This window comes from Thunnus maccoyii, chromosome 24 (genome assembly GCF_910596095.1).
Source record: "Thunnus maccoyii chromosome 24, fThuMac1.1, whole genome shotgun sequence".
NCBI classification, from domain to species: Eukaryota; Metazoa; Chordata; class Actinopteri; order Scombriformes; family Scombridae; genus Thunnus; species Thunnus maccoyii.
The window spans coordinates 8052245-8067982 of NC_056556.1; the positions used below are offsets into that span (position 1 = coordinate 8052245).

General features: G+C 40.8%; 1 protein-coding gene across 9 annotated transcripts in view; it reads left to right on the plus strand.

Annotated features, from left to right (window-relative positions):
- The window catches only part of LOC121892375 (receptor tyrosine-protein kinase erbB-4-like), a 270376-nt gene that overhangs the window by 200540 nt on the left and 54098 nt on the right, over positions 1 to 15738 (plus strand). For all 9 annotated transcript variants that reach the window (XR_006094399.1, XR_006094401.1, XR_006094400.1 and 6 more), the window contains 4 exons: positions 4666 to 4710; positions 7744 to 7876; positions 14103 to 14225; positions 15053 to 15151. Coding sequence is in view for 6 of the 9 variants with exons in the window: in XM_042405408.1 (XP_042261342.1) it covers positions 4666 to 4710; positions 7744 to 7876; positions 14103 to 14225; positions 15053 to 15151 (400 nt within the window). In the remaining 3 variants the exon portion in view is untranslated. The remainder of the gene's footprint in view (positions 1 to 4665; positions 4711 to 7743; positions 7877 to 14102; positions 14226 to 15052; positions 15152 to 15738) is intronic.

Sequence of the window (15738 nt, forward strand, 5' to 3'; positions counted from 1 at the left end):
TCCTCTGTGATCACAGGAAGTAACAAATCAACATGCACTTGGGGAGCTTCAAATGGGCATAAAATTCTCATTAAAGCTGTCTCAATTCTGCAGCAAATACTGTATATTTACTGGAGATCCAAAAAGTCCAGATTTACCTCGTTATAGAGTGTTATTGCAAGTACAGGACGGAGTTTTTTCTGTATGACATTGCAAACAAAATAGAGAAATTGACTTATACTAAAACAACAAAGACAAAGCTTGCTGTCAAGAATAATTAGGTTTTATGCCCTGTTTGGAGGATTAATTTACAATTTTGATTATTGATTGATCATTTAAGTCATTTATCAAAAACAAAAAAAATGCCAAACATTTACTAATTCCAGCTTCTCAAATGTAAAGATTTCCTGCTTTTTCTGTATACAGTATCATTATAAATTGTATATTTTTGGGTTGTCGACTGCTGATCTGACAAAATAACCAGTATCTAAAAACTTGTGATGGCATTTTTCACTATTTGTTGATTATCTATGATTATTGATTTGTTTAAGGGTGTAACGTAGAGTTTCAGGGCTAAGTGTATCATAGCAGAGGTTTTATTTTAGGTTAGATTGTTTTAAGGACAATAAAGATGATAAACTAAATATGATAGACTAATGCACAGAGAGGGGATGGAACCAAAATCGAATAGCGGGTTTTTGCAAATATTTATTTCATACAAATATTTGTAAAAATAATTTGTTTACAGGAAGAAAAAAAGCTAGCGTAACATTGCTCTCTCCATCTCTCACCTCTGCACCCACTCTGTCTGTCTCTGTGTCATGGATGTATAAAAAGCTGCAGGTCTATGTGTCTGATGGAGCTGAGCTTTGGCTGAGTGGTCAGTGCAGTTGTCTGTGGTTTGGGAGATTAGGGTTTGAGACTCAATGTGGGAACTCTACTTTACAAAATAGTTTATAAAAGAACACTTATTTTAACACTTTAATATCCTACAATTAGAAGTATAATAAAAACAAAAACAGGATTGTTACACCTATTTACACTTTTATTCAAATACAAATGCAAATAATTTTGCTGCGTCGACTAATACAGATACAAATACAAATACTTGGCTCTCTGCACATCCCTAATACAGACACTACTCAACAAACCTGTTAACACACTTACAGCTTTGCCGCTGTTTTCCTGTCTCTCCTCAAACAACACGTACGCATACTGTGTAAGTACAAAGGTCAAAGCGAGACAAGTCCTCAGAAGCATGGAATCTGTGGATAAAAAGGAAATTCACGCGCCAACGTGTTGGGTTTACATCTTCATCCTCTCAAGCTTGTCTTTTGAAGTTGGTGCGTCTGTGACTTTGAACCTGGGCCTTTTATTTTTTTCACTAAGGAAGCAGCTGCAGAGTGGGGGATGGTCAGAGAACCACAGGCGTCTGAGCAATGGAGTAAGTGGAGCAAATGTATCCCCATTATTCAAATAAGGGGAGCAAAGTTAAGGTTTTGCTACCCCAATTTTTGTCTTTTTAAAAATAAACTTATCATCATACAGTCAGCACAATCAGCTGATTATATTGAAGCAGCCTGCATCAATGATCATTTTACTATTTCCAGCTACTGACAAAAACAAGTCATAAAAAATCAGACATTTTTGGACCACTCTTTGAGCCGGTCCAGTCGAACCCATCGCTGATCGATCGGAGCAGACTGACAGCACAGTGAGAGACAGACAGAGTGGAGCTTTTCCTCACAGTGCAAAAGTGTCTGAATTATCAAATAGTCAAATGTTCAGTGGTGGGAAGTGTTATTTAGACTTCTACAGACTACTTTGCTTTAGTTTAAGTATTAGTCAGACTTTGGATGGAATTATTTTTAAATACAAGGACACATCGCTCCGTGTAATGATCTCTCCATTCATCCAGCCGCTCTGTGCCTTCATTATTATGATTATTCTCTCATTTTCTCATACAGGATAAATGAGAGGCGCAAGTTTACTCTAAGGGGCAGTTTCGCAATAAGGTCTTAAGTCCTCGACTAAAATGGCCTTTTTAAGTCTTGAGGAGCAAAAGTCACGTTCTCAGTTGTGCAATAGTCCTTGATTTGAGGTGATGTAGGTTAAAATGATCTGCTTTTAGAGTTACTGGGAAGACCCCCAGAGCCCCCGCCAATTATGTATCTTTCTAAGTTTGCCCCCCCCATTTTAAAACGTAACCAGGCCCCCATGCAAAGAACAGAGAGGATGATGGGTGACGGGCCGAAGCAAACAAAGTTAATGTGTTGATTTTAGCAACAGGGCTGGCGAGGGGGACTTAATGTACCGTCTCTCACACAGCAGGAGGTCATTTTATTTAACTGTAAATGTTGATAACATCAGTGCAGCTTTAAAAAAGGTATTTGGGGGGTAAACAGGGAGAAAGAGAAGGGAAAGACAAGTGATGAGCAAGTGAAGGTAGAAAGCAGAGGAGAGGGTAGCTTTCACTCACACACACACTCATCCGTTCCTGACTCTAATCTGTCGTTGGCATGACAACACCTCCATCATGCCTTGTCATCTTATCCTGCCCTCTAGCTACAGGGTGTGCTGGCTTAACATCAAAACAGACGTCGAAGCTGGGTATTTAAGGGTATGAACCAAAGGGAGACATTACAGAGGTCAAAGATCAGTGTCGGGAACAAAACAGCACCTTTAGAGCTTGGAAAAAATCAGTATCTTGCTTAAGGACACTTCAACAGGGCAGGTGATTAAAAGCAAATACTGATAGAAAGATGCAACCCAGCTGCAACTACCATGGCTTGAAGCTGAAGCCAATTAAGAAGTACCTGAAAGTGCAACGCCACCGTCAGCCGTTAGATGCTGGCTCAAACAAAATCTCTGGCTCCGACTGACTCCCATTCAAAAAGCGTCTACTTCTCTCTGATTGACAGTTAGCTCACCTTCTGCTCTCCCTAGCCGTACTATTGTTGCAATATTTCGGTACTTGATTATTTCCCCTGGTTTCCGGTGCTTGCTTCAGTCCAAGGTAATGGGCTGTGGTACCAGAGCATGAAAGGCAACACCCGGCACTCTTTATTTGGAAGGTCCAGGCTCCAAACGGAAAATATGATGCCGACCATAAGCTGCTACTCTACTCTCAAAGGGTGATCTCACACCTTGTTATGTCTATCTTTATATACTGTCTATGGATGTAACTATTAGGTATCAGATATCAAAAGGCAACACAGTCCAAATAAGAGAAGAGAATGTTCTGTGCCTGCCTCGTGAGTATTTTTTTGTCAGGGAACTTCTTTATTCTCTGCTTAATCCAAGAAGGAAACTATGTGATTAATTTCAAAACACACACTCAAACACACCTTCATGCACACCAACTTGGATACAGACACTGATTGCTTGCTAATTACCTATTTGGTGCACCGTTTAATTGACAACGAAGTGACTTTAGAGGAGCCACAGTTGTCACAGATTTAATTCCAAAGTTAGCCCGCTCTCCTAATTTGCTGTGTAATTTGTTGTGTCTTGTGTGCCCATGCAGCGTCCACTTGCAGACACACACACATACACATACACACAAGTATTCATAAACTGTTCTCCTGTGTCTCTCCTGCTGTTCAAAGTCCTCCACTCAAGGAGCCTGAATTAATGAGTAGCGAAGAGTCTGCTCTAATCACTTCTCCTTACCTAATGTAAAAAACTCCACATCTCACATGTGAATGAGAAGTGAGCTGTGATCAGTGTGTTATCAGCACTGTGTCCCAGTGGCTTTGATTGTTCAGATAGTAGTAGATGTAAGTATTCTCTGCATTTGGAAAGAAGGTAAATGTGGGGTGGAGATCCAAAATGAAATAAAGAAAAATAGATAAAGCATTACTATAGTTTTAATTGATTATATTTATCAGAAAAGTAAATGCACCAAAATGAAAAATGATACCCAAACATCTCTTTATGGTTCTAAATTGACTTTGGTGAGGAATAGTACAAGACAAAGCAAAGATTGTTGTAAAAAAACATGTATCTGTTGCACCTATATTATCTTTTTTTTGCTGCAATGTTCATGGAGAAGGCCTGGCTTGGATGTTAGAGCAAAGCAGCTGTGATGGGAATGTATTAGGCCTTTAACACCCCTCGAAGGCTCAACAGTAAACTCTGTCATCCCAGAATATATTTATCTACACACCACCTACACTAACCTGACACCGAATCTACACCTGTTCCACAACATCACGCCCAATATTTCTCAACCTCGTTCCTGTTTCAGCTTCTCAAATAAAGGGACACATACTCAATAGAGAAAATAAAGTCTTGCTTTGTTTCTAAATGTCCACATCATATTGACTTTCTGTGAGAAGTTATTAATTTTTGATAGATAGTGAATAGATGGTGTTTTCCATTTTCCAATTTCCCTGAAGGTTTAACACAATACTTTGGTTAGAAAATGCTCAATTTTGATCCAGGAACGTTTCCTCAGTCTGAAAAACAATTGAAATATCACGTGAAACAAAGAAGAACAATGCTTTCCCACCCGAAACACTTCCTCCTGTCATATTGACAAGTGGTCAGCCGTGCTCGGGATTCAATTTTCCACAGGTCCCTTCCCAGTGACAGCTGATTGACGTGGAAGAAAGATAACATGAGGTTTACTCATAACGTGTCCCTGATTTAATGGACGATCTCTCTGGTTTGTCTGCCCTGCAGGTGCGTCGGGCCAAGACTCCAAGATTGTGTTGGGATGATGGACAGGTAAGGGATCTCAGGATACATTTGTAATGTGGGACTGGGAAACCACCATCAGATCCTGCCACTACTCATTAACATCCCTATGAAACACTGTTTTTCATGATACTGATTAACAGTTTGTACAGCATAGCGTTGTTGGTTTCTTGTCAGTTTTGAATTCTACATTTGACAGACAACTTTAGAAGGAATTAAACTTGTTGTTGTCTAAAGGTGTGAATGACATTACTCTAATATGTGAGGATGTGTCGACGAAACCTCTGTAATGAAGTATCATTATTGTCCACAACATAATTATTGTCAGTGGAAGTAGTAGCACAAGTAGTGCAGTACAATCAACACTGGTCTTATTCTCTTTAAACTATGCTGGCACTGTTATTACTTCCACCACTACTGAAGATGACCTGTGCACTTAAGTCAAACAAAGGTCACAAAAATTAGGACTTGAGACTTGACTTGGAAATAACTGCTGTCAGACTTGACTTGAGCAATAAATACAAAACACAGCTGAAGGTGATGGGAATGTCATTAGTTTTGTGGTATTTGTTCATAAAACGAAGTATTACTTACAATTTTGACCTTATAATGGCCCTAAATCAAATATTAATGGATCACCAGAGTTGGGGGACATGAATGTCTGTGCAAATTTTATGGCAATGAATCCAACACTTGTGTAGACATTTAACTCAAAACCCCACATTTCACCCTCATGATGGTGCTAGAGAAAAGTCAGGGGGATCATCATCTGGGAACCATGAATGTCTGAGCAAAATTTTATGCCAATCCATGTAGTAGATGTAGAAGTAGATATTGGGATATTTCACACTCAACTGCTGGTGGAACTTAAGCAAAAGTCTGGCAACCACCAAAGTCATTAGGATTCATCCTCTGGGGACCATGAATGTCTTTCAGAATTTGATGGCAATCCATCCAGTAGTTGAAATATTTGACTTATAACTTGAGACTTTACTTGAACTGGTCTTGGTTGACTTAAGACTTGAGTTGGACTTGCCCCAAAAACCTTAAGCTCTTACTACCATAATACTACCATTAAAAAACTACCATTACTACTAATACAAGTACCAGTGCTACTGATGCCACCATTAAGAGGAGGAAACACAGCAACAAGAAAGAGTCTAGCGGAGTATGTGACACAACAACATTAACATACCAACAAAAAAGAGGTGATTTTTACAATTAGAGCAAAAGAGTTACAAACTCATTAGAAACCAGCAGACCCATAACAAGGGGTTTAGAGCTCCTTTTTAACACAGGAAAACAGAAATGAGCCCTCTTCCTTTCCTCTGGGAGGCTTGTGCTAAGTCTCTAGTCCCAGAGTTGTTCTTTTGCTCTTACAATGGCATTATTCCCCCGTCTCATCTGATGACCCCGTGTTGCTTGTTCCGCTGTAAATCCTTTCCTCCTAATTAGAAAAGTCCTTTCCCTTGTCTCTCACCTAGTGCTGTCTCACTCACTGTTATTTGTCTCTTTTCTACATTTTGCCCTTCATTTTCTTTCTGCTCTCTCCCTCTTCCTTCTCTTCTTCTTTCTCGTCTCCTGAGCCTGCCTTCTCCTACATGGCTGTTTGTCTTTCTGCCTGTATGTAAATTCACTTCCCTTTCTGTCTTTTCTTTTTTCTCTCCTCTTTTTAACCCCTACAGTATATGTTTCTTTTCTTTGTTGTTGTCTCTCCTCGTCTCTCTTCCCCCCCTTCGACCTAATAATTCCAAACTGCTGCATTACTATTCACCACATGGCCGTATATCTCATTATGTCGAAACCCGCAGCCTCTTTGTAAATTTCAAGCTCCCCCTTCTTTAGGTCCGCCACAATCGATATGGCAAACGCTGCGGCACCTTGCTCTAGCATAGCTCCATGGTACATGAGTCTTCCATTAGCTGCTAATGGCCTCTACAACTAATAGAGTTTTGAACTTCAAGTATCAGGTGGAAGCGTGTGTTATTTTATGCAATCTGGTTGTGTTTTCCAAAGTAAAAAAAAAAAAAAAAGCAGGACATAGAGGATTCTGGCGTTGATGAGAGGGTGAAAATGGAATACAGATGGGAAGGAAAGAGAGGAAAGATAACGAAAAAAGACAGTAATAGAAGGACAGAATTGAGTGGTAGCATAACGGTAGACACAAGTGAAAGAGGTATGTAAATGGCAAATGCATTAGTGCCATCATTAGTGAAGAGAAAGAGCTTTTAACTTTCAACCTTTAGGCTTGCCTTAAGCAGAATTTCATCAGAAAATTCAGAAGCAATTTGTTAAAGATACACTTTTAATTTCTCATTTATTTGAGGTTTTAAAGCTAGGTCACGTGACTTGTTACATCTATGCTAGAGATGACTGGACAGGGCTACAATATGAAGAAAATCTAGTTTATCCACCAACCCAAGTAAAAGGAGCACATACCCTTAAAGGCTTCTTCTTCTGACCTGAGAAAATGAAAGCATCTCTCATTTGGAAATAGCTGTGTGCTCTGTAGGGCTGGCCTATTTGGAAACATGGTAGTGGAAATGGAAGCTTTTCCCACACCTCCTAAAACCACCTGAACTTGAGAAAATGAGAGGGAAAATGATATATGGAGGGATTACAAAATGAAGAGAACAGATAGTCAGAAGCTGGGAGAAGTTGTATCAAACCTCCCAACTGACATGTTAAAGCTTTTACGTTGGTTGTAGGAGAATGAGTTTGTTTGATTAGAAGGAGTCAAGCATCAGTTAAGGAGCAGCAGAAAGGAAATTACTTATTTATAAAGCTACACAGTCATTTAGTTATTGGCAGTTTCAAGAACCAACTGTTCAGGTGCTCAACATATACAGTGCACTAAAGTGAAAACAAGCTTTTTTTGTCTTCCTTCCTCATCGCTACTTGCAAATGCTGAACATGCCTTTTGTTCAAATCCTGAGTTAAATCTAAATTAATAAGAATAATGTTTTGAAGAATTGTTCAGCAGTGGCTGAGGTTTGCACTTTCTTTCAAAGTGCCTTTTAGTTTTTTAATGCATCTGCTTTGTTAATGCTTCTGTCTCTACAGGACACCCCTAATAGCAGCTGGCATTATCGGTGGGCTATTTATCATCGTCATCCTGGCGCTCAGCGTTGCCGTTTATGTTCGACGCAAAAGCATCAAGAAGAAGAGGGCCTTGCGGCGCTTCTTAGAGACGGAGGTGAGAGGGCGAAGATCATAACTTGAAAGATTTTGTGTGTGTGTGTGAATCAGTTTCTACAGGAAATGTGTGTTAAAGTAGCTGAAAACATTTTCTTTCACTCAGTTTCTTTCACACAAAACGATAAAACATTCATTCTTTCTAGTTGATTTATTGTAAAAAAAAGAAAGAAAAATTAAAATAAAAATAAAGAGGTAATTTTTGTCTACAGTAGGGATGCAGAATTATAAATCAAACAATTAATTATTGCATCTGCAACTACAGAATAAATTATTAATAGCTTTGTGCAGTATTTTCATCAACAAATTACGGCGGTATAATGAATTTTATGGATCCCAGAGGGGAAATTGGAAAAAGCTTCCTCTAAGGTATCTACCTTGCTATTAATCTGGCAAAAAATGAAATGGAAAAATTTTAACAATATTCTTAATTACACTCAATTAGATCCTTTTGATGTTTGATTTTCCTCTATTTTCTTAGATTTTGATGCTGTGCTTCCCGAATTTCTTTGAGTTTTTTGTAAATCTTTTACCTCAAAGTTGTACTGTACTTGTCTAGATGGATGCCAACCCAACTCTACTTAAAAAGCAAACCTTGAAACATTAAACCTTGACTGTGGTACTTAGCCAAACCACACAGTGCACAGAAGGTTTTAAAATTATGCATGGCGGCCATCGCCCATCGGTCTGGCCTTGAAGAGGGTTCATTTCTGGGAAGCATTAGAGAGCAGAGCAGATTTTATATTCAACGGAGAGAGTCAAACACTGAGGTGTAGGTGAGAGCAGGGTTTATTTTGCACATATGTACGTTCATGCTCTGGCTGATCACCTTTGTGTCGCTACATGCACTCACACGTTCTCCCGCTATGTTTCCTGTGCGTGGCACAGGAGTTATGTCATCACTGCAGGTCCGCTGAATGGCCTTGCCTATAGGAGTGGGGCAGGCTGCCTGTCAGTCTGCATTAGGATAATTTACAGGTAGAGGCAGCAGTGTTATAGACAGCTGTCAGGCCAGAGACGGGAGCTGGAGGAGGGCAGCCATGGGCAGTTTCTGCCTCATCCTGACCACACACATCCATCTTAATCAACCGGGCCCTGTTCCGACAGCCTCTTGACCGGGAGGGAAGTCTTCGGTCCAAGCAGTTTCGCTAATGTACTGTCACAGAGAAGGAGGGGCTGGGGAGGATACTCTTGACCCCTTTTGCATCTGCTTGTATAAAGTTATCTGAGACTTTTCCTTCTGCAAAGCTTGACTCAGTACCAGGATGATGTGAAATATACCCATCCGAGTCAATTTCCCCATCCTCAACGGAGACCTAATTGGGTGTAGAAGTAATTAGACATAACAAAATCTTTAACGCCTCTGGCAGGTAGACCTACAGGTTAGACAGACCACTCATTACGAGGTCATGGGTTCAATCCCCAAAACGGCTGTTATAGTGTCATGCCCACGACACTGAACCTGCTCAGTCTATGTAGGTCATTCTGTGTAAAATCCAAAGCAGCAGATCAACAGTTGAAGATATCATTACTTGACAGTTGTGATTTGTGCCTGCAGAGAAATGAATATGCGATCTGTACTTGTCATCGGAGCTGAAAAAATGAAGGGCTTCAATCCAGAAGTGTCCATGTTGTGCAAGTCCAGCTACATGAAAGTCAAACTATTTTGTAAGCGATGGTCATATGCCTCAAGTAAACATAACGTGCTTGAGAACTCATTTCATAAGGCATCGGTTTCTTTGCTTCACTCTGAAATTCAAAATCCTTCCTCGAATATATGAATACTTTTCGCATACACACAGATACTCCTCTTCCTCCAGTTCACCTTCCCTCTGAATGCTGTTCCTCACACTCACCTTCCCAGCATACTAAAAACCTGCACTCCTTACAGTCTGTATCACACTTTCCAGAGGGCTCCTTTTGGCTGATGAAACCGCACGATAGGCTTTGGACGGCTGGCGAATGCGGAATCTCTATTCAAACGAATAATAGAGCTGAGTCTGTGTCTGTGAATGGAGATCAAGCTTGTCTGGATGAGGGATTTGGGGACAGCGAAGGCTCAGGGACTCCCCCTCTCTCTGCCTATCCGCCATAGCTTTTTTTTTTTTTTTTTTTTTTTCAAACAGAGAGCTCACCTCTTGTGTCAGACAGGAAAAAGATGCCTCCAGTACGCCGCTGTCAAAACGGAATCCGAGCGCTCAGCCGGCATTTCCATATCAAGCACACGTGTGAAGGCTGTGTTGACTTGCAAAACACACTGCTATTTCATTTCTTTATTGTTGTCTTTGTTTTACTATTCTCTGTCTCTGTCTTTTCTTGCATCATCACTTTCTCCTTTTCTTTTTTTTTCTCCATTTTGATCTCTGTATCTCTATTTATCTGTCTGTCTCCCTTGTGAACAGACACTTTCTTCTTCTATCTTTTTAACTGTCTGTTTTTCCTCCTCTCCCTCTCTCTCACCTTGAAAGAAACATAGAGACCAATGTATAAAAAAAATAACAGGCTCTCACTGTGGTGCTTTTTGAAGAATCCCCTAAAAACAAATAGCTTTGCACAGGGGAGAGACAACACAAACAGCAGAGTCCCCTCACTGCTGCAGCGCCACCCCCAGGCCTTGAACTTTGACCCCGGACCAATGACGCAGTAGTAATGCTCTTGGAATCGGCCCTCTCATCCCTCCCTCAAGGTCCTCTTCCAACTGCTTTGTAAAGACATGGCCCATGTGAGTGTTTCAGCACCACAGGGTGTGGACAGCGCTCATGCTGCTTACATGCTCTCCTCTGCTCTCACACGAGAAGGATTTCAGCATTCAGGAAAGCTGGACAGCTCCCGTCGTTTATCCCTGGCCAGACTGATAGAGGGCGTCATTACAAATGCACGTGGCCGAGCATTGTTCAAACACGCTGAACCTCATGTTAAATTTAAGTCGAGATCCCAGTGATTCAAAAGACACCAAATATGTCATGTTGAATATCATGGAAGTGTCTATAAAATACTATTTGATGCACGCCATCAGCTATAAAAATCACCTCTGGGATTTAAATTTGCTGAACATCATATCAATGTAGCTCCATTATCGCAACAACTTTTTTGTTTGTTTTAACAGACATATTGAGGAAATTGTAGTTAAATTGTTATCGTAGTTTTTGCACCACACAAGGCAATTTATGTGATTGAAATGTTTCTTTATACGTCAGGATATCTAATCATCTCACAGAATTATTTTTGTTTACTGAAACTATTTTAGTAAGTTCAGACATCATTTCTGTCTCCTAGAAATTATGTTTATACACCACTAATTTGCAACAGCAAATACATTTTAGAGGAAATGTAATGCAAGCCAGATTGTTTTTTTTATTATCAAGTATCTGCAGTTAACTTTTTAGAATAAAAAGGCTGCGGACCATTTATCTTAATTGCCAGTTATGTTTCATATTGTATTTCAGTGGACTAAGTACACCAGTGATTGGTGTGGCACATTATACTGGAGAAAATAGTTCCCCCTTTTCTATTCATTCAATCGAGAATTGGTTTTGAATTGTGAGATTCCCAAAGACTCATAGCTCTAAATGGCACAGTGCACTGTTAGCTGGTAAATAAAGTGGTGTGGTGACTGTGTGTGAGTGAGGGAAGGAGAGCTCAAGAGAGTTTTGGGGGCCACAGGTCTGTATCTTATTTAATGGCCCCTCATTTCCTCTCCTCTACTCGTTAGTCCAGTCCAGTCCTAATGAAACAATAACAGCTCCAGCCTGTCACCATCTGCTCTTATTACTGCTCCGTCACCACCTTCCTGTGTCTCATCTCTGCTCTCTCTTTCTGAATCGCCCCATTTCTCTCTCCCCACAGCGTCACCTGTTTTTTGGTTATTCATGCACAAAGACACTCTTTGCCCAAATACCAGGCTGATACTGTATGATGGATGTGACCAAAACTTGTCCTTCTTGTTGTGGTTAATAAAGTGAGCAGCCGGTGAGTCGGTGTAATTTAACAGTTTATTTACAGGCCTGACACAGTACGCCTACTACTTGATAGGTCACCCTGGGTCACCATGTCTTTTTAAGGACCAGTGTGTAGGATTTAGTGGCATCTAGTGGTGAGGTTGCAGATTGCAACCAACTGAATACCCCTCCTCTTCCCCTCCCCTTCCAAGCGTGTAGGGGAACCTATGGTGGCCACGAAACTCGCGAAAAACCTGAAAGGTCCTCTCCAGAGCCAGTGTTAGGTTTGTCCATTCTGGGCTACTGTAGAAACATGGTGGTGCAACATGGCAGCCTCAGTGGAAGAGGACCCACTCTCTATGAAGATATAAAGGGCTTCTAGGGTAACAACAATACAACAATTATTATTTTCATGGGATTATACACTAAAACATACTTATGAATATTATATTCCATTTCTGTCAAGTCTAGATGCTACTAAATTCTACACACTGCACCTTTAAGAGCCATACGTCTTAAAACATGACTGAAGGGGATCTTGAACATTAGTATTTTAAAGCAGCACAACCTAAGTCAGATTTCTGTATCGTGTGTCAACAAAGCAACAACTGGTGCTAGACATTTCTTGAAGTTTATTGACTGAGATGATGGTCGTTCTTGACATTGAAAATAGCAGTTGACAGAGCAAATTTCCCTCAGAGTCTAAGTAGTAGCTGCTCTCAGCTTTCTATCATATCACATGTTCTTCATCATCAGCATCTGCCCAGTTGTCATGGGAGCGTAGGTGTTCAAATTTCCATTTCTGTTTAAAAACCTTGATTTTTTTACATGTCATTTTGTATTTTTTCAAGAAAATAAGACTTAAGGACTAGTAGCATCACCATTTCACAATCGCTCAGTCTCCCTATCACTGCTACTCCCTCCCTTCTTTCATCCTCACTTTCCCCTCTGTCTTTCTCTAGTATTTATCCTTCATGCTCCTTCCCCAGTTCAGTCTGCTAACCCACTTCCTGCAGTGACATCTCAGCAGGCTTACACTCAGCCTTCAGGCCCCGCCGTAACAATAGCCATTAAACGACATGTCATTGCCAGACTGCAGGCAATGTCATCCATTCTGCGGACTGGCCTGGCGGTGCCAATTGCCGGTTCTATTGTGCTGATGGTTTTATATCACATTGAGTAAGTGCTTGTATGGCTGACCGACTGATATATGGTCTCATTATATTGTTTGATGGCCGTGGTTGAGCTGGGTGATTATGCCGCTGATAAACCGCAGCGAATGAGGGACCCGATAGGCTGATAGGCTCATTAAGACATGTATCGATCAGCATTGACTTCTTGTGTGTGTGGAGATGTGGTCTGACATGTGCTTTGTGTGTGTGTGTGTGCTTCCATCTCTATGTTTTTGTGCGCATTTGTTGTTGATATGAGACTGAATTTGCATATGTTGTCAATATTTGTGAATCTGTGTACCCTACATGCATGTGTTCTGTGATGTGTGCTGCAGTATATGCTCTCTGGTTCAATATGTGTACGTGTGTGGCTCCTTCTTCCCTCTGGCTCAGATCTTTTCACAGCTTGGTTACAGGTGCCAGCTCCTGCTCTTTATATTTAGTAGCCGGGGCTTTGTTGAGTGGCTAGTAGTGAGGCGGGTGGCCAGCCAGCTGCTGGGATGCTGTTCAGTGTCAGCTGTTACTGGCAGCCAGGCAGCATGGAGGAGGCTTGTCATAACCTTGAATTGGAATGGTTTTATATGTGCACAGCTGGTGAGCTGCTACTCTTTGTCTGCTCTGATAGCAGCTGACACCCGACTGTGATTTGTTTAGGGTGGCCCACATCGGTATCTGCCAGTTCTCACAGAACTTCATGTTCACACCCCTGAATTATTTGTATTTCATAAACGTGTGTGTGCACTGCAAAATCAGGACAGGACAGTCTTTTTCTTTGGCTGCTTATTTATTTGCGCCAAATAAACCTTTCACGTCCGCCTCGCACTTCTCTCTCCAAGACTTGCTTTTTATTTATTATTTTAAATAGAGCGCTGTCACACTGCTGCACACTTCCAACAGCTCTTAAGATGTGTTTTTTGCATTCAGAGTGCCAACAGCAATAGGTTGAAAATATTTTGACTTGAAGCAAAAGAAAGGCATGCTTCGAGTTGTCAGTAGTGACAGTAGCCAAGAGGAATGCTTCTTGTGTTTTTGGCACTAGTTGCTATAAAAAGAGGTAGCAAGTGAGATAAATACTCTAAATATGTGTGTGTTGTGTTTTTTTTTTTTTTTTTGTCAGCTGGTGGAGCCCCTGACCCCCAGTGGAACAGCCCCTAACCAGGCTCAGCTGCGGATCCTTAAAGAGACGGAGCTGAAGAGGGTCAAGATTCTGGGTTCAGGAGCTTTTGGAACAGTCTACAAGGTCAGTATGTGTGTCTGCATTTACAAGCGCCAAGCTGGTGTGTGTATGTGTTTGTGCGTGTGTGTATGTACACACACAACGTGGGGCCACAGGATTATAAATCAAACATCAGTGAGTCAGCTAAATGGTGGAGAAGCACAAAGTTTCTCTCAACAATCACTGCCCTCTCACTAGTAGAACAACCCTGCTTGACAACCTAAACAATAAGCATAAACATTTCCCTTTGTAACAATGTTTCCTGACAGACATGAGACTAGGGCGGCTCAAGGACCTGGAACGGAAACTGCTGTTCGCTTGCCAATTTCACTGCCCTTGGCAAAATTATGCTTACCACCCCAAAACTCAGCAAGCTCACTGAATAAATACCGCACTCTCCACAACTACAGTAGCTGCAAATTCCTCTCAATTGCAGAATTGATGGGCCTGATTAAATTTATATCCATATTTTACTACAATTCATCTGCATATACATTCCTCCATCATCAATTCATAGCATTTTGCTCCACAGCTTCTTATATGAAGCAGGTGGTTGAATTAAGGCAGAACAGAGTGAGTAGAGACTTAAAAGACTTCTTAATTTTAATTTCCCCACATGACAGTTTTCTCATGACTTTACATTTTTTTTCTGCAGGTGTGCAGCGCGATTTGAATCAATGGGTTTGTTTATTTGCAGGCACTTCAATTAGATTTGCACAGAATAGACAGCAGGGTACCCTTAAACAAAGGTAGTCCTCATCAACATCATCAGGGCTCTAGCTGTGTGTGATTGGCCATGTTTATTGAGACTTAGAGCAGCACATTTATGGTGATTGCTTGTGTTTTTTCAGGGCATCTGGGTCCCAGAAGGTGAGACCGTGAAGATCCCTGTAGCTATTAAAATCTTAAACGAGACCACCGGTCCTAAAGCAAACGTGGAATTCATGGACGTGAGTATTTATATCACAACAATTTGTATCTATCTTCGTCTGTGTGTGTGCATGTTTGTGTGTGTGTGTGAGCTGTAAAGTCCTAGCCTTGTCAAAGAGATGCCCGAGCCTGTCACTTTGTGGGATTGTGCATTTGGTGGTAAATTCTTATGAGGCTACCATCTCAGTCAGAGCTAGTGATAAAATAAATAGTGAACACTGTACAGCCTGGCATGTATTGAACGAGACTATTAAAATAGTACTTGTTTATGAGATATGGCTTTATTGGAATCCAAGAGTGATAGAGGAGAGAAGAAAAAGAGGAAGGTCTTCCAACTCTACCCAACTTGTCTTTGTCACCTTTCTTTCTCTCTTCCTCTCTCTTTTCGCACGCTCAGGGTTTCACAAGTACTATTTTTTACTTATCACCAGGTTTTGGAAAAGGATATAAGCTCATCTTCATGTCATGTTAGATATTGGATGTTAAGATTCTCCTGCTTTGTCAGTAAAGCTGTAAATTGTAGTTGATCAGTTGGTTTACAACTGAACATGAAGTTGTAACAATCTTGATAATAGATTAGTCATGTAGGTTGTTCTTCAAGCAATAA